This window comes from Struthio camelus, chromosome 6 (genome assembly GCF_040807025.1).
Source record: "Struthio camelus isolate bStrCam1 chromosome 6, bStrCam1.hap1, whole genome shotgun sequence".
In the NCBI taxonomy this organism is placed as follows: Eukaryota; Metazoa; Chordata; class Aves; order Struthioniformes; family Struthionidae; genus Struthio; species Struthio camelus.
In genome coordinates, this window is record NC_090947.1 from 19961732 (window position 1) to 19986140 (window position 24409).

Genomic DNA, 24409 nt, shown 5'->3' on the forward strand with positions numbered 1-24409 from the left:
AGCACTTACTGTTGATGGAAATCTCTTCTTCCTCACTTAATCCAATGATAATTTTTCCTTTGGCTTAAGTGGGAGAGGCTCTGACCAATAACAGATGTGCTTTTGAAAATCCAATTTACCCATGATTACCCTGTTACCCATGAATCCTTTTGCAGTTAGACATGAATTTACAAAGCAAATCTGAAAACATTCACTCAAAATTTAAAACTTCTTTAAGAAAATGAGAACGACTCCTTAACTGGCTGGAAATGGCTCCAAGAAAGGTTTCCATCATCTGTATAAAAACATTTCATACCTTTGCTTTACCTTGGAAAACCGTAACAAATACATGCTTACACAAACAAATGATATCCTTCACCTCAGCCTGCATTGAAGTTAAGACACGTGCTCTCATATCCATAATGAAACATATGTCAGGATAGTTCTGGCTGCAGAACTTGGCATTTTCTTGGATTTTCCACCTCAGAAAACAGCTAAAATGCAAGAGGAACTGCATCTGGCAAGCTAGGCAGGTCCGGACGCGCTTGAAATTAAAGCAAGAACATACCTGAGAGAGGGATTGTCTGAGGTGTGCTATTTGCGCATTGTGGCCTGTAAGGTCTTGTTCCGAAACAATCTGCTTAAGCTTCTCCTTCTCTATAGCTATGCTGTTAAAAGCAGACTTCAAAAGAGAATGCACTAGGCAAAAAGAAAAGGAAAACGCAACAGATAGCAAACCGATAACAAACACTTAAAAAGAGCACTTTTCAGTCTATAGGACCATTCATTCATTGGCAATACAATGACAGTTCTGAATCACATCTTAGTAGCAAGCACTCCTCCTGCTCTTTCCACTAGCATGGAAAACAAGTAGCACAAAAAATCGTATAAAGCTATACATTGCAGTGACGTTTTGATTCATCTTTGGGGAGTAATAAAAGCATTCTATTGAGAAATAAAACATTTGCAAATTCAATAAGAAGTTCAGAAGACTGGTTAAAAAAAAAAAATCTTTCATGGGACAGAGTTTACCTATTTCTTTATATTCACTACATCCACAGAAAATATATTAAGGATTGTGCATTTGTGGTCTTTACGTAACCAACTGAACGGTTAAAAATTCTCATACAATGTCGTCCTGACAAATGTCCTGGCCATAACAAATTGAAAGCAGTAAAAAAGCACAACGGAGAAGCCCAGTGAAGGAAAGACTGGGCATTCCTAATTACCTTTTTGTGCCATCAGGCAAAATTCTTCCTGCAGCTTCATGTACTCGGTAGAGCACTCCAGTGGGTCAGTTACGTGACTTGGAGGCGTCTGAAATTCAATGTCTGCGCAAAGGTTGGGATTGGATGAATGCAGCCGAACGGGTGACATTGTAGCACTGAAGGGGACCTACAGTGAGAAGGAAAAAATAATATTGTACAAGGTGCAACCAACCTTTGACAGTATATCCTGCGGAGGCAAAATACAAAATTCTTCTGAAAATGGGGGGCAAAGGGGGCACAGCAGCAAAGGCCTGGTTCACAATGTGAAAAACACAGTAAGAAAGAACACATAACTTTTTACTCTCCTAAATCTCAGCACCAGTGATGCAGATTCCCTTGTGCTTCCTGCAAATTTACACCAGAACAGACCAAAAAGGCCTAAAAAAAGGCCTAAGAGTTAATGAGAGCGTTTCAGTTCTAACATACACAAAAACGAAGCATTGCCTAATGTTAAAAAGACGACTAGAAAATTAAACTATGATGCATACTACTTTATGCTTTGACTGTAGAGAGTACATACAGTATGATTCAGTTGCTACAACCAACAGCTGAAATATGTGAGTTCCTCCACAGATCTGGAAATAGGATACAATATTCCCAAAGATATTACTGAAGATTTTCAAAGCGACTGATTTTAACTTGAGTAAAAATTCACTGCTGGCAACTACGTTGAGAGGGGAGAAGCACACATGCTTCCTATATTCTTTTTAATTACACAAAATCTCTGCCTTATTATCATTTAAGGTACACAAACCATAAATTAATGCAAAAAGATGCAACTTAAATACAGTATTACTATTTCAACTTCTTTCTCCTATACTCTTCACATACAGTAAAGATATACATGCATAATTTATTTATAATTCATATATATAACGTGTAGCGAAAAATTACCTATATGCAGTGCATGGATACCACTTGTATATACATGATATATGCGTCTGTGTGCATGGGAATGCATCTGTGTGCATGTGTGCATGCGTTTTCATATATTTTATTTCATTTTACTATTTACACACATTTGTATAAAAATTAGGCCAATAACCCAATTTTCAAAATTAAATGCAAGGTAAGGCATGCAGAACTATATTTTGGTACTTATATATGAAACACTGCTAAACACACTCAACTTGTTCAACCTAGTTTATTTCACGATAAAAATTTCCACATTGCAGCCCAATGTAAATTATCCAAATATGAAAAATGGGCCCAAAATATAGATTTTCTGAGGCAAGACAAAAAGCAGCAGATAATATAAAAAGTCATATTACTAAGAATTTTATCAATAGACAAGATAACAGACGTTACTGTCACTATTATAAATTGATCTCTCGTTATTTCATTGCATGGTTCGGTCAATCCCTCCCTGTAAAATTTCTCTCATCAGTACACGTCTTAGGTTTCTGACTCCCTGATGGTATCCTCAAAAATCTCTTTGATCAGCTCATCATATCTCATTCCACTTTTCGGCACACTCTCTAAAGCAGCCTCTTCCACCATCTTCTTCCTCAACTTCCAGATATGTATAGCACATAAATTAATAGCTTTATGGCACCTATCTACTGCAAAATTTATTCTCTTTATTCATGTGTTTTGATTTATAACTATGCCAACAAAGTAGACATTTTTCACTGGACCTCATTTTAGATTCTTATCAAGAAGCCTTTATTAACAGGGGTATAGAATAAACCCTTTTCATTCATACTGGATATTTGTCCTGTTGTGTTCTTTGCTGGTATCAGACTCTCTCTCTCAATAGCCAAACAAAATTCCCTTATATTTTTAAAGAGGCTAATTGCAAGTTTCTTTCACCAAGCCTTTCAGTTCTTTAAGTCAGAGAGCGTGTTCCCAGACTTTCCTGATTCAGAGCTCTACAAAGGCACAGCTGCTCCAGGTGACTATCAACCTGGAATATAAAGGACGCTGTTTTCCCAGGCTTTGTCATCCAGCACCCCCCCAATCCTCAACTCCATCCAGAAGGCAGGAAAGACACCTGCCCTCTGGCCGTATGTCACGCACAAGCCAGAGGGCAAGAGGCAGGGCTGGCAGTGCTGTGGGCAGGCTGTCCACGTGTGGGATGCTAAAGGCGCTTCTTGAGGAACCTAGCTGGAAAGATCTGCTCTAGATCCATCATTTCTGCCTTGTACCTCAGCTGGCCAGGATGAAAGCAATGCAGAGAGAGACTTCCCTTAAAACCACGTAATATTTCTGCAGTAAGGTTTATTGGAAAAATAACATTTTAAAGTATGTCCTAGAAACAGCGTTTATATGTTCTACAAATACTGTCATACTGGTTGCAAGAAATACATATTCACATGACAGAGACAAGCAGCTGCTTTGCTGATTGCTTTAGAGAACTACACAAGAACTGAAAATATTGACCGACATGAACTCTCCCCATCTGCATCTTCTAGGAATGTCTCCAAGTTACTTTCCACAGCAGATGAAAAAAATCCACATTGAACAACCTCTTTCATTCACTGGAATAACCAACAGTCTAAGAAACACTGCCCACATAATTTTATTCCCCTTTAATTCCTTTCACTGTGTGCTTTCTCTCTATACCCATGGTGACCTGATGCTGACTTTATTACTTCTCTGATTTTTTTTAATCATTAGCCTCTTGATTCATCCCTCAATTTTTTTTTGTTTTGCTTTGGTTTTTTTCCTCCTCACCTCTATATTACTTCAGATATACCTTGCTCTTTCTGTTTTACTCCAGGGGCTGAAATACCCACTCGTCCATTAGCTTCTTCAGAATGAAGTTTTGTTTAGGAACAGAATGTTCCCAGTGCAGCGGGTTGTAAGGAGAACCTCCTCTTTCTGCTGTGCGTGTACCTGGTGTAATTCTGTATTCCTCAGACTGTACAGACACAGCTTCGCTGTTTGGGAGAGACAAGCACTTTGCTAAATTAGCAAGGAAGAACCGGCTACTGCCGTAGCTACAGAGACATTTTGGTACCTCCAGTCCCCCCTGCACTTCTCCCAGCCCTCCTCCAGGACCTCCCTTCTGTGGTCCTCACACACTCTAGAGGCTTTTTCAGCTGCAAGTGACAACTCAGCTAGCTCCTGGGCATCTCCCACTCCTCTTCCTGGCTGCTTTGCCACCCAAGATCAGGCATATTTGCTCTGCTTTACTGCCCCTTGCTGCAGCTCTTACCAGCGCTCTCTCACTACTGCTGAAACTTCTGATTAGAGCCTCCCATTGCCACTGCTGAGCCATGTAAACTGAGCAGTGGGTTGACTTCTCTGCAAGCCCAGCAAATTGATGAGGTCAGAATATCAACCAATTATTGAGCGCAGCATTCAGCATCAACTGGTTATGGCTGATGAGGTTTAGATGAGTTAATTTGGGAATGGGAGAAGCACTGCTTTCTCTCATGCTTTTTCAGAGGGCCCAACTGAGGCTTGCGGTTTAGCTAGCAGGAGGTCAACATATCTGGCCTTAGGCAGGAGCTATGTCCGATCTAGGAGACTTCAGCTAGGAGCTGATACAGCATGTTCTGAGACCCTGGAACGCTTTTGTCTGGTGGAGATGTTCACTGCCTGGGCTGGGCAAGCATAGGTATGGGTAAAGCTCACTTTAATCTTTAGCTGCACAGAGTTCTTTTTTTTCCTACACGTTTTTGTCTTCTCCATCTAGCTCTTCTACTAGTCAGCTGACAGATTAAAACTAATGTCCATATTTAGCACTGCTAATATGTGCTGTCATGAAAAAGCTGCAGCAGAAGATACCCTAATAATGCTAATTTGATTTCCACAAATACTGCTCCCCCCTCCCAAGTAGTGGCCCCCATCTTGATTTCGTAGCTCCAGATTTTCTGTCAAGGACTCTGAAAACTAACAAAATGAAATACAGATACTCTAGTGGTAGTAATATGACTTTTTGGGATTATGGAATGTAAACAGAAAGTGTTTTAAATGAAGCTAACCTTATATTACTAAAAAATAAATTAGGGAATTTCCTGATGGGTTTGTAACAAACTTCCCTGGTTCTACTGTCTTGCTGTAGACTGTCATGAGAATCTTTTAACAGAATTTGGTCGTTCATTTTCTGTTTTGTATAGTACATAGAGTATGCCAAAGATGCTTTGAAATAGTGCAGGGCCTGAGTCTAATGTCACTTGCACAAGGGAGGAGGGACATGTACCTCAGACTGAAATCAATGAGTTTCATCTGGGTCAGGGCTGACCATATCACTTCTAATTAACTCAGATGAAAGCGAGTAACATGGACACCTCCATAAAGCGCAAGTACCATTTTCAGTAACTTATTAAACAGTCAAGTTAAAAAGCTTCCCATCTTCAGAGCTATCCCTTGATTTTAAATCCACTCACTGTTGTAGCCACAGCAGCTGCTAGTCTCTGCCGGCGTCGTGTTGTGCTGAACTGGCCCTTCGGTGCCGGCCCTTCCTGACAGTGAATGCGAGAAGAAAAGGAAGCAGAAAAAGAGAAGGGAAGGGGTGATGGGACATAGGAAGATGAAGGGTGATCAGAAAAGGGAGAGGGAGAATCTTTCAGTGGATTTTAATTTTATTAACTCTTATGGCCTACACATTCTGAGAATATCACATGTTCTCATCTGTGTATGCCAGAGATTTAAATAGCTAGTTACTTCCCTAAAAGTATCTCCAGATGACTTGGACTGCGATGCACTCGCTAGGCTTAAAAAAAAAAAATCTATTAACATTGCTCTTCAGAGCCACAAGGCAATTATGAAATATATATATATATATATAAAAAAAAAGGATGCTATGGCATGGCAGAAATCAAAATCAAAGCTCATTCTGAGGGTCACCTGACCATCTAGAACAGAAATTCTGAAAGAGATCGCATTGCATTAGTGGAAGTACATGATCTGCAGTTATTAAAGATTTATGGATCTCCATGGTATGTTACAGTGAGATTGCTTATGTAAACATTTCTGTGCACAACTCTAGCAATCTGAAGTCTATCCCTGGCTTATTTGCCCATTTTTTCTGCATACCTGTCTTTTGAGTTCTGTAGGATCCAATTACTCCTCCTCTACATTACTGAATGCTTGGCTTCCAAAGCAATGCAAAAACTCAGGTAAAGCAGCAAAAATGAAGACTAAGTATTCCAACAAATGCTTCCATTTTGGCATACTTAACTTGTGGCCAGACCCTGCTTAATTTAACTTTTATTTTACTTTTAAAGAAAATTCATCCTGATACATCAAAGTTAAGCAAGTAGGTTTCTAATGCAGACGAGCTCCACACCTATCTCAAACTCCTTCTATTTAATGTCTGATCAAAGTGTCATTATTTGAAAGCCATGTCAAGATTTTTATAAGACTCGTAAAGCTATACTTCTGCTTATAGAAAACTGTTCAATTCCTTTACATTTTTCTTCCCCTATATACCTTCACACTTAGCTACTTCAGTATTTTTAAATCCACATACATTTGTACTTATTCTAAAAGCAGCCTGGTCACTATATAAGTAACAATGGGATAGATTGGAGACATGGCCACCATGCTCCAATGGGATACTGTAGTTCAATAACTAACCGAAGTCTCTTGCTTCTTGAGCCTCTGATGTGCCAGCTGGCAGGGTGCATGAACCTGAGCACGGCCGTACCTTCTACCCTCTGCTTGATGCTACTGGCAGTGCTACAGATCATGGAAGGGTGTCTGATGATCACAGTGATAGAAGCCTTGCTTTGTAATCGTCTTGTAAATTCCCCACATTAAAAACATGCACATATCCTTTAACACAGACAGTACAAACTTCATTGAAACAGAGACTGCATCATACGATCAATGTAAAGCTCTTTGTACTCTCCAGAAATATGTCTATCTTGTGAATAAGTCTGGCAAAACACTCTTTAACTAACAGAGGGGGGTGTGTGTGTGTGTGTGTATGTATGTATGTATGTATGTGTGTGTGTGTATATAAGTATATATATATATATATTTACATAGAGAGAGAGAGAAAGAGAAGTCTTTGTGTGCGTGTCTGTGTGGCATTCATAATGCGCGAGATTCTGAATGCGTGTTACTGAAATTGGAAGAAGCAGCTCTGCAGAACCCCCAAAATACAATATAAAGTGAAGTAATAACGTATGAGTTCTGATTAGTATATATAAACATTTATTTAAGGGCAAGGGTAATAAGGCAGTCTTTCAGTCTGATTTCATTCTGAGCTGAAAGCCTCAGTAGAACAAGAAGACATTTCACGTTGCTCTGTTTTGAGCAGTTCTCCTATTAAACAAATTCTTTTTTATTCTTTCTTTCTTCAAATCAGTCTAACTTCACTGCTCTGCACTTTGAGAGAAATCAAATCAATGTTAGTTCATTTTGTTGCTATTAGGACTATTTTAATTTTTTTCTTCTTCGGAAGATCTTTATACTATTACAAGAATGACGAATCCGTCTTCTCAGTTTTTGTACAGAAGTATCTTTAGTAAAATGAAATAACATAGGTCAACTAACCTGTTGTTGCAGACCATTTTCATAAGACTTTAAATAGGTCTTATAAAAACAAAATAAACCGCCCTTCAGGATTACTGAAAAGTAATCCTTCTTCAGAGAAGCAGTCTGAGTAGTATTCTCTTGAGTAAAGGCCTGAAAGTTAAGCTGTTAATTCCGCAATACCAAACCCCAAGACCTGCAAACACATAGGCACAGGCTTTATTTTACTCAGAGGACTAACTGCATTCTAGTTACTGGGATGAGTTGTGTGAGCAAAGTTAAGTGTATACAGAACTGACACCTCCTGGGTAAATATGCATTTGTACAAAACAAAGCAAGCAGTCAGACTTGTCCTCATATGAAGAAAAAAAAGTATATTTTAACATATTATACACCTAGCATTCATATTCCACATTCATATTCCACAAATATGTTGGCAAGAATGTAATAAAAGCAGTGTTATTAACAAAAAGAGGTAATGACTACAGTACAGATGTGAGAATTCTCTCCTTGCACCTTTGCAGTGGGGTACAGAGCTAGCAAAAATTATAGCATCATTCCCCATTACTCATGAACAGGACACCAATCTATATAGCTGCCTGGTTTGCATGCTTCCTGGAAGGACGGCTCTCAAAATCATACTGCTAGAGGCTCCCCTGATGGTAGTTAACCATTGCTCTTTCTAAAACAAAATAGATGCAAGTACTTCGAATGGAATTAATAGTGCAAATAGCTGGAAGTTAATATGTTAGTATGACAGCGTTATCCCCTAAAACTAATGAGATGTGCAGAGGCAGGCGGAAAGGAAAAGTAGAGTGGAAGCTCTCTTGGTATCAAATCTGTCAACCCTTTAATAGTAAATCATGTGCAGTCTCCATGAAAAAAGAAAGACAAATTAGAAAAGTGATTCCCAGTAGTGAATGTCATGGTATGTAATTTATCAGGGGTTGGAACAGTCCTGAAAACAATGACCTATAAGGAAGACCAATGAAGCTAGAACGAACTGCTAATAGAAGAATAAAATGGGATTATAAGCATAGAAAAAGCATGTAGCAATGGGAGGTAATCCACATTTTAGTGCAACAGCAACATGAGCAAGTTAAGAATAAAATAATGAGTCAGAGTGAGGCCATCTTCCACAGGTCACAGCTTTAGCACATTCGCAGGACAAGACAGCCCTTGGAAGAAGAAATAATGCGTTACGCCCATCAAACCAAGTAAGACATCTGGTAAGCAGCCAAAAAGGAATCTTAGCCTTCTATATAGTTTGGAATAAATTTGTTTCTGTTCTTCCCCTGCAAATTAATTTCTAAACTGGTCATCAATAATCTAATGCTTTGCTCTAATAAGATAAGCTTTAATATTTCCAGCTTTAAGCTTGCCAGGAGTTAACGCTCACCCAGGTCAAGCAGAGTTCGCTACCTCTCCAGAAGTAGATTCATATAAAGCAGTGCTAAGTGCACAAACTATCTCAGAGGAACCTGTAAACCAGACCATACTTGAGAATTTCAGGAGCTAGGGCACAACTCCTGCTAACCTGCAAACTGCAGTGTAACGATCAGGCGCCAGAATCAGAAACAGCCTCTCACGGGAAGCGCAGACCTTTGTCACTTTGGCGAGGTGCAGGCAACACAGAAACTGCTTATAATTCGTCATAATCCACCCTAAATGATCATACACTGCCTGCTTTCACGTTTCTTTTTCATGTCCCAGCACCCGAAAATTCTACACAATTTTTTGTGGAGAGGAGTTTCCCTGAGACCACCATGGTATCAAAGAACATGCAGTGCTGACTGTATCTCTTCACAGGTGCAGAGTACTTGCATCCATTTTCCTGATATTTTTATTCCCCTGTGCTATTCAGCAGCATGGAAACATAGTGATCCTTCAAATGCAGGTAACAGGAGATGGCATCCATCACCAAAATTCCTTTTTTAATAAAGTTTTTTAATCCTAACAGATGCTTCATTGTTCAACCTGTTGTCATTTGTCTAGTATAAATGGTAGAAAGAAAAATCACCTTAAGCAGCTGCAACGAGAAAGCTAACGCAACTACAATTTCTGCTTTCCTTAAGATTATCAATCTTAAATGAGTCACAGAAATTCCTTTTTATGCCTCTGAGGAACATATTAAAGGCTTTGAAAGTTCACATGAATTTCAAGGAATTTAAACAGATCAAAAGTTGCTGATATTTATTCATCCTGCAGCAGTCAGTGCTGTTGTGATTGTTAGCTCCTGAAATCTGTTAAATATAGTCTTCGTTATCAGTTTCTCAATTAGAAAAAAAAAAGGGGGGGGGGAGGTTATTTCTTGGATTAGGCCTCAAACCACACAATTACCTCTGACAAAACACAATAAGATAACACTGGATCTAGCAGTGCTGGAAGTGTAATATGTTTATTATTGCGATTTCACTCCTCAACTTTAAGGCAACATGGGAGAAGTTATTCTTTCTTCATCTAATTCATTCTTTGGTTTATTCAGTTTGTTTCCACAATGGCCTTTTCCATAAGAGAAGGCTTTTGAAGGAATTTTGCCCATGCAAAGCTTTTATGTATAGATCTTGACAAAGACAACTGGTAAATTTAGTATTTCATTCATGTTTTCTATTTTTAGCTTGATGTCACCTGTTCAGCTGCTCTTCTTGGCAAGTTTAAGACAGTATGTGTGTGCTGCATGCACACTGCCTTTCTCGCGCCTTAATTGACTAGTATTCAGCCTCTCCTTTCCCTAGATGGCAACGTTTTCATATGAATGAAAGTAAAATCAATACACTTCTCATGATCTTGTCTAGGTTTTAAATAACCAACTGGGATTTAATTCACATCATCAGGAACACAAGAGACAGCACACTGACTTCCTGCTTTCAGCTAATATATTGGTTCATGCTTAAAAGTTAATCTAAAAGTACAGTGAAAAGGAAAACATCGTGCATTCAGTACCTGAAGTTGAATTTTTGCATCTTTGCTGACACTTTTTGTTCTCCATCGTCTTGTGACCCGCTTGTCTTTCTTTGAAATATCTACACAGTTAGCCTACATTACACAAATAGTTAAAAGCGACAAGTACTATTAAGTTGACACAAGCAACACAGACAGTACACCAAGTTAGTAAAGAAATTGTAGTGTTAGACACTTACAAATTAGACAGTAAAGAAAAGAATGCCTCTGCCAGTGCCCACAACTACAACAATCACTGGCTGTAGCTATCCATACGTTACATAACCTGATGGTATATTTAACCTATTTAACAAAGCTATTGGTATATTTTTTATGAGCACAAAATATTTAGGACTAAATCTTGAAATCCTCATAGATTTCTATTCTGTTATTACTCAGAGAAATGTAAAGTTCACCTCTTCCTGCAATCAATGATAGATCTCACTACTTCATTGGACTCAAACTTTCAAACACATCAACACCACTGGGAGATTTGCACACTCAACAGCTGAGTGAAAAAGGAAGCAAGCATTTAGCATTTGGGATCTGTTATTGCTTTTCCTGTGGTCAACAACAAACCTCATCCTGACTTGGGAAACAGTTCAAGCCCTGGGACCTTTGTGACTATGCATTCTTTTTTAGACTATGCAAGGTGCTTCACTTTTTAGTGTTTGGGTCTCTGTTCCTTGAAAACTTAAAATGGTATTTTACTCAGCACAATACAAACACCTTAAATAAAATTTCAATATTTACATGTATTTCTGTTTTTAACAGTTCTTAGTCCTGCTTTTGCAAATGACGATCATGTAAGTAGTCCTATTTAACTCAAATAAATAAATTAATACAATTTCTTTATTATTTGTTTACATACGGAACACGACCATCATCAAATTAAAGCTTTCATCTAAGAATTACTAAGATTTTAGAAAAGCATTTTAACTCAGAGAGACAACATCTCTGTATTTCCTTTAACACAACAAGTAAATGTTTCAATGTGATTATTTATAGTCAAGCACATTTACCTGCATGTCTGTGAAGTTCGGTGCTGACTGAGTTCTCTGTAGTATTTCTAAATTTTGAAGAAGTTTACTGAGTTCCACAAGGTTTGACTGACAATGAGCAAGATCTAGAAGATATAAAACAAACATACATTAAGTGCTTCAGTTCAGACTTCTTTTTGCCCTTTTGTTGCTGTATTTGCAAAACATATGATTTTAGATGTTACCATCTAACTACCTGAGCTGCTACTTCATGTGCATGTCAAGATGTAATTTAACTACTTTACTGACTGCTTCTTATTTTGTATCAACAAGAAATGTTGCTGAAAGAGCAAGGCATGAAAAGGTGAAGACTAACCTTCTGCACATCTGTCCATTTCTTCAGAGTCCTGCAACCAAGCTGCTACTTTACTCTCACCAGTAGTGCAGGTTGCAGGAAGGCTATTACTGCATGGTATAGGAGACTGCCATGGGAAGCTATTTTGTTGTACCTACGGCATAATAAAATGCTTAAATTTACTGTACCATATATTGCTCGGTCAGTGTAATTACGGTACTACTTTGGAATAAGAAAAGTATTAGGCGTTGTGATTTCAGTGATACCTGTGAACTTGACTATATAGTCCCCAAGATGCAGGTTTTCCATGTTGGAGAACCAAATCAGGGATCTCACAGAGAAACTGTGTCTGCTAAACACCAGTTAGAAAAGCTGCTGTTTAGAAGGAAGAGTACTGTCAAACAGTAAAGAGCCAGATTAATCTCTGATGACAAAAGGAAGCGCAAACCATTCCAGAGATGGTAAATTCTTTGCAGGATCTCTACAGAAGCCCATTAATGAAGGCTACAGTAAGGCTAAAGTAGAGTCTTTGAGCTGCACACCCCCAGATTTTTGCTGGCCACCGCTTTCCACAGTGGAAACTTTTCCCTCTCGGCATTACAAGGAGAACCCCCTGGAACTGCTCACAAGAAAACCTGCTGCGCATGAGTTTCCAAAGAAGGGACATTACCTACCTTTCCATCTAATACATTGGCAGCTGGTGAAGACTCCGTAGTAGAGGCTGAAGGGAATATATGAAAGCTGGCATCTCTCGGAGATCTCACAATCTCATTTTGACGGTATAACCGGTGGTGGCGTAGTTTTGAAACCCAGGCATCAAATGAATCCTGGGACTTCACCTAAAAAGAAATTCAACATCAAGACGGCACTCAAAAATACTATTTTTTCCCCAACATCTTTCACAGCTTTTTTTTTCCTTTTTTTTTTTTTTTTTAATTTCCATTGTGGCTGAAAAGAGAAGAATAAATATTTACACCAATTTTACCTTCAGATGATAGATGTGTTCTTCTGTGTCAAGATCTATCCTACGAGCCTTCTTTTTAATAGACATAACTGATAAACCAACATCAATGCTCCCATGTACTTTACCCTTCTGAATCTGAAATCAAAAAGCAGGGTAAGAGATTGGTACTATCATGCACTTCTTTGTTATTTTTAATAGAAAAATATGTGGTGTTGAAATGGTTTCCCATTTTAGGAACATTTGAACACAGAGCCAGACAAAAAGCTGTAGTAAGACTAAACACCTGTTTACAGAGAGAGAAAAATCTCTTGCAAGGAGCGCTCACTCCAGTCATCTCCAAAGAAAAGGTGTGTGGCTCACACCACCACAGAACTACAGGTAAGTGAGAAGCACAGAAAATTCGGTGGTACTCAGCTCTCTGCTGCTATAGCTCCATGGTTAGTGGTATCTAATCTAAACAATTTAATGCTACCCTTTATATCTACCTCTTCAGTACACTGTAATCACTTCTCTGTTCTATTCACCTACCTTGCAATGATCAGCTCTGAGTGACACCAGACGTGATAAGGTAAAACACACAGTCAAGTCACTCTGCCAAGCACCTTCATTAAGTAAACCTAAGCACCTAAATTAAGTAAAATTAATGTAGTTTTTATTTGCATAGAAGTGAGAAAAAACAGAATTCCTGATGATATAACTAAGCCAAAACCTTACATGCTTTCCACATACAAATCTCTCAATGACAGAAGATAGTCATAGCAGAAAAACAAAGTTAATCTGAAAGCAGAATTTTGCCTAGTAACAACTATATTGGTTAACTCCGAAGTGGGAGTCTGTCTTCTCTATATCACATTGAAAAAAAAAGTAAGATACAGGCTTCATTAACATGTAAAATGAACTTATAACTATGTGTATAATATAAATAAATACACATATGTGAGTGCCTGTACGTGCATGTATATATAAATGTGCATATACACAAAATACATGCAAAATAAATGTTTACATACAAATGCATATAACAAGTTTGTTGAATCTTAATTAAAGAGGGGTTTTAGAAGAAAATCTCAACCCAGCGAGCATAACTTCAGGACTAACTTCTCAGCCATCATGCTGCAGTTTTATATCTACTAGAAGAGTCAACTGAAAAACACACTCAAAGTTAACTTTCTCTCCTGTGGCAGATAGCTAATAAATACAAGGCAACATCCTGATAACTGTAATTACAGTTTCTTCATGGCTGATTTAAATGGAGACACTTCTGTGAGCCACGTGAGCAGGATTTTCTCCTTAGAGATTTAATAATGCCAGTTGTTCCACAGTCTTAATATAATGCCTTATAACTAAATGCAGTTTCCTGAGCGCACTTTTTTCTCAGTAACTTCAAAATTTCACTCAGCAGTTTCTTTTGTATTCAGGAGAGGTCCAGGCCTACAACTCCTAGCTTGAAGTGAATTAAGGAAGGCTGGGTTTGTTCACATGGTAGCTTCTGCAAGACTTCATGTATCAACTATAAGCCCACTTTTCTCTACAGTTTGTTGCTTGGGGATGTCAGTGAATAATGTGGGATCCTGCACAAAACAAAACTAACCTCATCAGCATAAGCTTACGATGAAAGGATGATTAAAAGGTAGGCAGATGTCCCCAGTCATCCTTAGCTAGCCATTACCCTCATTTGTAAGGCTCAATCCACGTCTGTATACAAAAGGATCTGCCCAAGAAGTAGCACCCCCTACTCTGAATCCATCAACAACTTTCACACATGTGCTATCTTAAGTATGCATAGTCTGAGAATGAGATTTAGTCACCCCGGCAGGCAGACTTCCAATAGAAATATTAAAACGGCCTTCAACTTTACTTACATCAACTGGTGACTTTGAATACTTTAACATTCCATTATCCAGGACAAAAAACCTCTGAAAGAAAAACAAGGATTTCTTTCTTAATAAGCAGATGCCATTTAAACTGTGTACAATAATTAATCTGCAAAAGACAATGATTATTCCACAGCAATTAAGGAAAGTTTGTGGGTAGGAAAGAGTGTACACAGTACTGAATAATTTTCTTTCTTCTTTTTTGACAACAATTACCTTCCAAGCAAGAGAAACTAGATTCTCCTTTTTCCATCATTACATTCTAGGTTTGACTTAAGAAACCTCAGTATTGAAGGTACTTTTCTGATTTCTAGCCTGTCCAATAAGGTCTGTAGGAATGGCACTACAAGCTGAAAGAGTTATGTCTGTTTCTTCATTTTCTTCTTGTTTTTCTTCCCACGCAAGGCAGTCACATTTCAAACTAATAACTTACCTTCCCTATCCAGAACTGAAACTGAAACGTTTTTCCTAGTGTAAGTTCCACATCCCAAAAGGAAGACCCACATTGACCTTTCTTGTGGTCTCCTTGATCACCCAGCTGGGGAGAGATGCAGGCTGTGAGACACTGTCCTACCATCCAAAACTTTGTGCCTCACAGCAGACATCTACACAGTGAAGTAAAGGAGAGATTGTAATTCATGCAGATTACACTTTTTCTAGCTTCAATCTAGCCATTACAGGTATTAGTACAAATGTAAATAACAGAGCATTCCCATCAAGATACCCACGTCACTAGAGGACTTCTGTCTTGGCTGCTAGCCAATGATATACGCTGGGTCATACTTTTAAAATCTTACCTAAAGCACTAATATTTGTTAAGACTCTAGAACACAAGACAACAAAATATTATCCTAAACTCTAAGCTGTCTGACGTGGAAGGGAATGACAGTGTTCCCATGGTGCGAACTTGTTAAATTGACACTATGAGCAGGGTCAGCATTCAGATGGCAGGTCTCTGAAAATACCTCCTGGAGATGCTTTTGGAAATGATGTCAGTGGCACCACAGATGGCACCGATATCTCACATAGAGTGAGAAAAGAGTGCTTTGTTGGAGACATAACTTCTTGAATAAGATGTCAAAATAGCAGGCGTTTTTGACTAGGTAGGGTCATTAATGACCTCATAAGAGCATGATATTAGTTTCATATTTCTCTGCCTCTCTAAATTCCTCATGCAAGAGAAAATACCATTTACATATTTCCCATTGTAATTACTACGTTGCATTGAATGCTGCAGAGAAATGGCTGAAGCATTTCACTCTAAAGCATACTGCATTTCAGAAAATGGTGAACTACTCTGCAAGTCGTACACATGATAAATGGTACGCTATTAAAGCACGTACAGAGCCTTCAGAATATAACATGCAACACTGAATAGATAGAAGATGTTAAGGCTTTGCTAGCAGATTACTAACATGGCATGTCCTACAATTACTGCCTCTGAAATTCTTCACTAGAGCTGTCAGCATCAAGCATTGTTACAGAAACCGCAGTATGTGTAGGTAGTAGCTGTAGGTAGAAAACATTAACAGATCCACAGTTTCCGAACCCAAGTTCAGCATAAATCCTTAGATTTATAAATCCTGTAAGGTAAGAGAGAGATAGAGGCTGAACTGTGAACCTTTTATTCGCATTAAAAATTATTTACAGAGGTAACTGCTCTAGAGTCAGCATGAAAAACAGATCACCAGTAGTAATCTCCTTTATAAAATGTAAAAAGTTAGACTTCCCTTGCTTTCCCTTAAAGTTCCCTACCAAAACAGACATTTGTCCAAGAAACTACATATTGACATAACATGTTTTAAAGGAGTGGAAGCAGTGGGTTATCCCAAATATTCTTACTGTGTTTCTTTATCAGCTCTCCTTTTCTGATCCTTCACACATCAGTTTGAAACCCTTTAGTGTCACTAGGCTAAATTCAAGTAGTATGTACGAATATAGTTACCGAGACAATACATCATACTTAAGTAAAACAAAAACAAAAAGACCTATGGTAAACAGGGTATGCAGAAAAAGGGTGACAGGTGGACGGAAATTATACACTGATAACCAGTTACTATAACATTCACAAAGGAGAGAGGAATTAGAAAAAAAATATTATTTACACTAATAGGGACTGCAGTTGGACTCAGACCTGAGCAAGTCCCACACTGTTTAGCAAAAAAAGAAAGTTAATGCTTTCCCAGAAAAAAGCTATATTACACAACAACTATATAACAACCATTCTTTGCAGCAAAATGCATTTTGTCCAAGAAAATGATCCTGCTTCAAGTAGCCTGAGCCGCAAAAGGATGGATCACCATCAGTACCACACATCTTGCTGCTAAAAGTAAAAAAAATACCCTGCAATTACTAGCGCATAAAATACAGAGAAAAGAGTTGATGGACACCAGTTTTAGGGCTGATAAAAGGTAGCTGCATGGAGAAATGTCTCCAAACTAACTGAACAGAAGCAGGAAATGTGGGGTTGTTTTTTCATTAAGACATCTAATCTAACAACAGCAAAGCTGTTACTTATCTCATGCATGGTCCCACTGCAGTGTCCACACAAAGGATTACAAACAGGAAGATGCATCAAATACAGGAATAAAGCTGAGCAAAACTGCCCCTTAAGCACACCTAAAAGGGAAAATAACTCCAGAGAAGAAGCTCTCCAGTGAGAACACATGGCTTCCATCTAAAAGCCCCTTAGTTCTCTTTTATTATGAAGCATAGTTCACTTTAATGTAAACTAAATTCAGCCTTACACTGCACTGCTACCTTTTGCTACAACAACTATACTGAAAAGAATTAAAGAAAAAGGGATATTGGTTAAACCTTTTAAACCATGAGGCATTTGCTGCATTATTTACCTCCTCCAACTGGATTTTGAATGTAACATTATGCAGAAGGCACTGAAATGTGGAAGTCATAAAGCTGTGTGTGCAAACTAATTCTTTATACCATTTGAAGTCATACACAGAAATCCTGGGCATTAATTTGACAGTCATCCTAATCTCCTCTAAACACAAATTCTGAACTCATAAAACAAAGTCGTAACACTCTGACTGTTTTATGAGACATTTACCTTGTGCCAACCTTTTAAAGGCCATTTTCTCTTTTTCAGCATGAAACCTTCATGTTTGTCTGGCTTCTGGACATTGGTCTGGCCTATTTTCAGACCCTCTATGATTTCCCAGCTGTCAGGTTCCTGATGAAAAAGCATGAAGACACATTGATTAATTAACTCTGAATACATCTGATATAAAATTGCACTTTATGCAGCACAAATTCTCCAGCGCAAGAGGAAGAGTAAAGGAAGGCGAAACTTTTAAACTAGCCTGTTTAGAGGTACCAAATACTAAAAGATCATTGTATGACGTCTGGCTCTTTCTCATCGACAACTAACGAGTATGAACGTTTTTGGAAACCCTTACCCTTATTAGGCAACTACATCAAGTCTTTAGGGAAGTGTGGCTCTATAGCTGAATGACAATCTGAGGGTTTGTACACTCTGCTCAGAAGGAGGACTGCTTCCTAATGACACTAATATCCAAGTACACGAAAAATGGATCAAATTCTGGCTGAGCTAAGCACACAAAAGGCTCAGATCTGCAACTGGTGGTAAAGGTACAAACTGCTACTCTGATTCTGACTGCTTATGTGATCTATCTAGAAAGTACTCCACACAAGTTCCTTGTGATAAGAAATAAAAAGACTGAAGAGACATTAAAAATGAGGTCAGGGTAGAATCTGCATATTAAAAACACACCTTTATACAGAGTATTCCTGCTCTAGAAAAAGATGGTATTGTGAGATGAAATGAGAAAGACACCTTACTGCTAAATATACGGCTACGCATTAACAGTGCACTTTGTAGTATTCACCGATCACAAACATTTGTGCCTCTTTAAAACTTTCCTGATCTTTAGAGTATAATCTACATAGATTCTGGATATTCTATTTTTTCCCTTAAAAATAGACAAACAAAAGAGGTCTTTTGTTTTAGAGGTCTGTTTTAAAAACAGGACAGATAAACAAAAGAACAGCCAGCTCTTGTCTTCAATGGCATTTTATGACAGAGTTTCCCCAGCTAATTGTGCTTTTAGAAATCTGTAAAAGGAAACGTATCTTCTTTTAACTTTCTTGTCATTAAGTTTCACTGTATTAAGAGAAATGTACGTAGGAAAGCTAATTTTTTCTCTAGAGAAAAGTATCTTTATATCAAATATATCATTTCAGATGCAACCAGCTGTAAGCCTGTCTGAGAGCCAATCAAAGCATATTCCTTGCACATACCACTTACTATGCATGATGACTTGTATGACTCAAGCCAGACTTACAGTACACCATAGTGTACATCTCAAGAACAAAATTTTTAAAAATGAAAACCAAAGAGTTATTCCTCTATTTATGTCCTCTTGCTATTACCATAATCAACAAAATTCAGTACCAATTTAAGAATCACGTATTGCCTGCTCATTAACATAGTATTAAGGTAGCACTAACAGTATGCTATAGAGCTCTAAACTTGCATTTTCTCAGCTGGACTGTCACAACTCCCAGGGATGTTACAAAAAGCCATCGGGGGAGGAACAAAGTTATAAGGCATCAAACATTTTAAGAGGCAGAAAAACTGTCCTCCTCCATCCCCCACAACACTGGTCAAAGCCAAGCACTGTCAGCCTGTCATAACACACTTCCAAATGAATTACGCAGCCCATGGTAATGTAAACATTAATATTGTAAAAATTAGATATTAAAAGTAATAGCACATTTTAAATTTGTTTATAAATTTCAGTAAGGAGTTGCTAATCTGACAAAGATGAAAAGCACTAGCCCAGCTAATACATACTGCAGTAAATTTTGATAAAAATGTTTACCCGACTTAGTTTTCCCTGCATTAGTGTAAACTGGAACTTTCATGGTGCTTTCTCTTGCAGCCTGTAAAAGCCATGTTCTTTGGAACACCTTCCGATCATGCTGTGGTTAGCTTGGATATTTTATTTCCATTAGTGTAGAGGGAAGCACTTAGACATGATTTTTTCTCTGAGAAGCAGCACTCGGCACTTGAGGGGGCAAAATTAAACTATGAGCCTCCTGGGGCAAGTAGAGAATCTCTCTCCTTAACTACACCAACCAATTCCTCATCACACTGATTTCTCCTTTAGAAGATAAGCTGCAGGCTTAAGTCTTTTATCTACAAGCTAGCACCAGTATCAATTACTTTTCAACCAGAAATCAGAGTCTCATACAGCTATTCATTTAAACAAATGGCCAGATACAAGAGGACAAAATGAGTAATTATTCAGTGCAATACGGATACTCCAGAAATGGTGTGCACACGTGCAATTTATGCCATCGCCCTTCTACCGCAAGAGCAGCCAGAAACAGCGGAGTAACAGAGCGAGAGTGATTTGCTTAGAGTCCTCGTTCAGGGACAATTCTCAAGTACAGCTTTAGTACTTCAGGACTTCTGTAAATCACTATGTATTATGTGAGAAATAACTCTACATGAAGCACCATGACCGGGGAACATAACTCACAACCCGAGGTTCTGCATACATCCCAGCTACTGGGAATAACGGAGCCACTAACAACAAGTTTGTAAACATAGTCTTTTTTCTGCAAAGTACTTCTTTTCCTAAGAAAAGGGAATAAACCATTTCATTTTACCTGGCTGAATATAATGTTTCATGTTGAATTTGTTTTCCAATTTTGTTTCATTGTTAATCCTGCAAACCAGAACTTAAAGACATTTCAGATCTTTTCTGCCAAACGTTCCACTACAGCATCCTCACCTTTTCAGCAACAGTCTTACTGTTCTATTTGATGCATTTTAAAACGAAGTCTTCTTTATGTGGAATTACACTTATTATTTGCCAAGAACTTTCTTCTGGTCATATAAAAATACAGCAAAAGGTGATTTCTGAGACCCAATCCTACATAGTAACCCATGCAGTCAGCATTCAGTGCATGGATCACTCTCGAACAATAACAGGCATAACTGGAAACACAGAAACACATATTGCACTGGAAGATCTTGGTCCTACAAATTGACAGAAGTTCTGAAAATGTCTTCCTTTTTCCCATTTTTATTTCTTCATCCATCTACACATACCCTGAGCTTTGACAAGTACCTACTTCAAAACTTGGGAATTCTCTTTCAGAATCTGCCAGGAAAGTTGACTGCAGAGCACCATGCACAAGGCTGCATCTTCCAGGAAATGGTGGTGCTACCTCTACAGCTCTATCAGGCTCAGGGAAGAAAGTCTCATCAACAGATTTTAAGTTTTAGTGACATTTCTCATGGGTAGTTTCTTAAAATTCTAAGAGGAGTGTCCTATTTTTTAAAATAATTTAAATTTTAAATTAAATTAAATTTTATTTTTTTTAAAAAAAATCAATCATTATTGATTATCAGTGCTTTTGAACTTATATATATGACTCCCTTAGTAAGAGAAGTGGAGTAGATCATTTTTCAAAGCACCTTCTCGCTCTGTATTCTAGGATTCTAAAACTTGCTCCTGGGAGTCATCCATGAGAAAAACCTCCCCTTCCCTCCCCCTTCACCCTCCAAGCAAAGGTGAAGCAAAATCCTTCACTTTGTTACTAAAGATTATTGGCTTCTCTGACACCTTAAGGAACATTTTGGTCCTGTTTCGGCTGGCAACTAAGCAGCTCTGGGATGGGCTCACAATATACTCAACAATAGAATCAAGAAAGTCAGCATCCCAAAGTTATTAATCAAATATTTTGTAACTGAACAGGGAAACTTCCCCCCTGCACTGCAGCCCATGCTTTTGCTTACCTTGGATAGAGAAATAGGGTCAGCTTCAAGGAACTGCTTGCTTAAAGAAGGGTCTGTACTTCCTGAAGAAGCCTTCCGCTCCAAAATATGAACACTCTAAAGAAAAAGTAAAGAAGGTGAGCACTTATCGTTCAATGTTACTTTTTAAAATATACATTAAGTAAAAATTGACTGATCTTTATACTAATTATACAAAAGATTAACATCATGTTTCAGTTGGCTCAAAGTGCATCAAGTACTACCATGCATAACAGAAGTGCTTAAGAAGTTTGTCTTCTGGGGCAATACACCTCTCTCCCTTTCCCTCCTCTCTTCCTTTACTTATTACTGGTTTCTAAAGTAATTTCTCTGTTCAACCTAGAAATGACTGGGAACTATAAAAAGCCAGGAAAGAAAAGGTACTAATACAGTTTTTACCTATAGAGAGTCAAAGTGTTCCTAACCAGATCTATTACATTTTCGGCCAAGATAAGAGACACTGGGTATATATATCATGACATGGACACTGTTATACGTTCACTTCTAAAACAAATCATTACCCATAAGATATTACTGTCCCTAACATATTCATTATCACACCTTAGCTTTTTGTTACGAGCTTCTCAAGTGAGGTGAAGTTATTACATGAGTGCTTGTAATAAACTAAAACTGTTCACAAGAACATTTACTGGGTCTCAGCTAATGGGCTTGCTAACGACTATTTATGGAGCAAAACCATTCTAAACCACTACAGCTGTTTTTACATAAAATCATACTGTAAAATTTTGTATCTCTAAAGACTAGTACAAACATGAACTACATAATCTCACAACTGATCTTGAAGAAAATGCCACTCTTAAGCAAAGCACGTCTAAAAATGTCTTCCTATTTTCTGGAGAAGTCTTATTCATATTTTGTAAAATACAAAGCATTTTAACTACTGGCTTGGACAAAGATAACCACGTTTTGCCTGTTCAGGCTTGCATTTTGTTCTCTGTTGATATGTGGCTATTTCCCACATTATCATTTTATGCAAGTTCTACCACAACACGTCAACAGTATCCCTTTGGCATGAATAAATTATTTCATTGCCATTACGAGCAGCACAGTAACAATCAATTGCAATTGTAGCTCTGTGAGAAGGGTGAGCTTTTCCTCAATGAAAAACATCAACTAAATTTTGCGGACATCCACTGAAGAAAAGATTACGCTGGTAGCAAGTGACAGCAGAAACGATTAGAGAATGTAAAAATATATACAAATAGCAGAGTACATAGTATTGTTTATACAGATAACTAAGTATATAAGGACCATAGCCATAATAAGTAAACACAGCTATTCATATAAATCTTCATATAACGCACAGACCACATCTTGCTGCAGAGAGCAGCTAACAGACCTTCATTGTTCTCTTTGAATTTGCAGCTGTGCATCAACAGGAAAATACGGAGACTGCCTCTGTTGTCAGTGGAGAAGACTAAGCATCCCTGCCACAATACAACAATTGTCATTTATTTTCAGTTACTTTTAATTTAATTTTACAGTGAAAAATAAAAAAAAGCAGCAGCATTATGTTACCTGTTGCATTCCTCAGGCCCAGCCACCAAAATCTTTGTCATCTGTGCTTTGAAACCTTCTGTTTCATAGAAAAGAGGCCAATCTCACTATTCAACCTGATGTCCAGTACCAGCCAGATGAGAAAAGTGTTTGTACTTATTAAACTCAAGTTCCTACATTACGCAGTAAGTAATTTAATATGCTTATCTGAGCATACAACCACATTGTTTCTAATGTGGCTGTATGCTAATCGCATTAGTTATTAGAAATGAACTATGATAAACACATGAACACATGAAATGCTACATTTGCACATGATACCAATTTTAAACAATATATAGTAAAACCTAAATCTATTCTTCCAAGAGAGATTATGAGAATCAGGATGATTCCCAACCTTCTTGCCAGTTTTGTTTGGCAGGCAGGAATCCCTCCATCTCAAGATGGAGCACTGCCCAACACAGATGTTCGGAAGGTCTCGCGTGTAGCAGCCAATGCAGTTTGTTGTTACATAACTGCAATCTCATTTTGTAAAACATTTAGAGCGAAGTAACCCAGCAGCCCCTGGCTTGCCAGATTTCCAATAACATTTTCAATTCCACGATTTTAAGGCAAGTAAATTTTTTTTGTCAGCCCTCACTCACTACAGTTCCACTTCACTTGAGAAATATATTATTAGCTAACAGTACTTTAATGAATGCTGATTTATCCTACTATTTTGTTTGGAAACAAGAAAATGAACACTTTTCAAATAAAATTACTTCCTTTATATTCATTACTTCCAAAAGCGTTGTCTGATTTTCTGTAAATGCCTGCTTTCCTGCTGTTTTCTGTCATGACCATTACACTGATGCAAAATAATTGCTTTAAATTTTTTAGAAGTTTGTAGCATAATATGCAAGAGACATTATTTGGTGTAGAATATTTTCCTGTAATGCATTTTAGACTTCTGCAAAATTACAGCTAGAAATTACACAATTATTTGACATTCTGAAAGGCAGCAATTTTGGAGGCCACCAATCGGAAAGTCAGCAATGCAGGAGTCCATTTAGCTATTCAGTGTCACAGAAATAAAAAGGATTTGGATCTAGAAGTTTTTTGTTTTTAGCAACAAAGATATAGCCAGTAAAGGAAGCAGTTAAATAAAGATGACATGAAGATAAGAAAAAAGAAGTTATTCAAAACAGGAGATCAATATAGCTCCTGGGTTTTGTTTACATTAACAGAAAAATGAATAAAACATGAAACTAGGAGTATCAGTCGGCCTGGGACTCATTCATCTCCTCCCAAG

General features: G+C 37.9%; 1 protein-coding gene across 15 annotated transcripts in view; it reads right to left on the bottom strand.

Annotated features, from left to right (window-relative positions):
* Positions 1-24409, bottom strand: part of OSBPL6 (oxysterol binding protein like 6) — a 97896-nt gene that overhangs the window by 16667 nt on the left and 56820 nt on the right. For 8 of the 15 annotated variants that reach the window (XM_068948422.1, XM_068948424.1, XM_068948421.1 and 5 more), the window contains 9 exons: positions 21583-21678; positions 17860-17982; positions 14781-14834; positions 12940-13053; positions 12629-12793; positions 11976-12108; positions 11642-11745; positions 1209-1374; positions 548-678 (listed from right to left, as the gene is read on the bottom strand). In XM_068948422.1, the coding sequence (XP_068804523.1) occupies positions 548-678; positions 1209-1374; positions 11642-11745; positions 11976-12108; positions 12629-12793; positions 12940-13053; positions 14781-14834; positions 17860-17982; positions 21583-21678 (1086 nt within the window). Of the gene's footprint in view, positions 1-547; positions 679-1208; positions 1375-5584; positions 5660-10622; positions 10716-11641; positions 11746-11975; positions 12109-12628; positions 12794-12939; positions 13054-14780; positions 14835-17859; positions 17983-21582; positions 21679-24409 lie in introns of all 15 variants that reach the window. The other 7 variants (XM_068948414.1, XM_068948415.1, XM_068948413.1 and 4 more) reach the window with 3 other exon arrangements.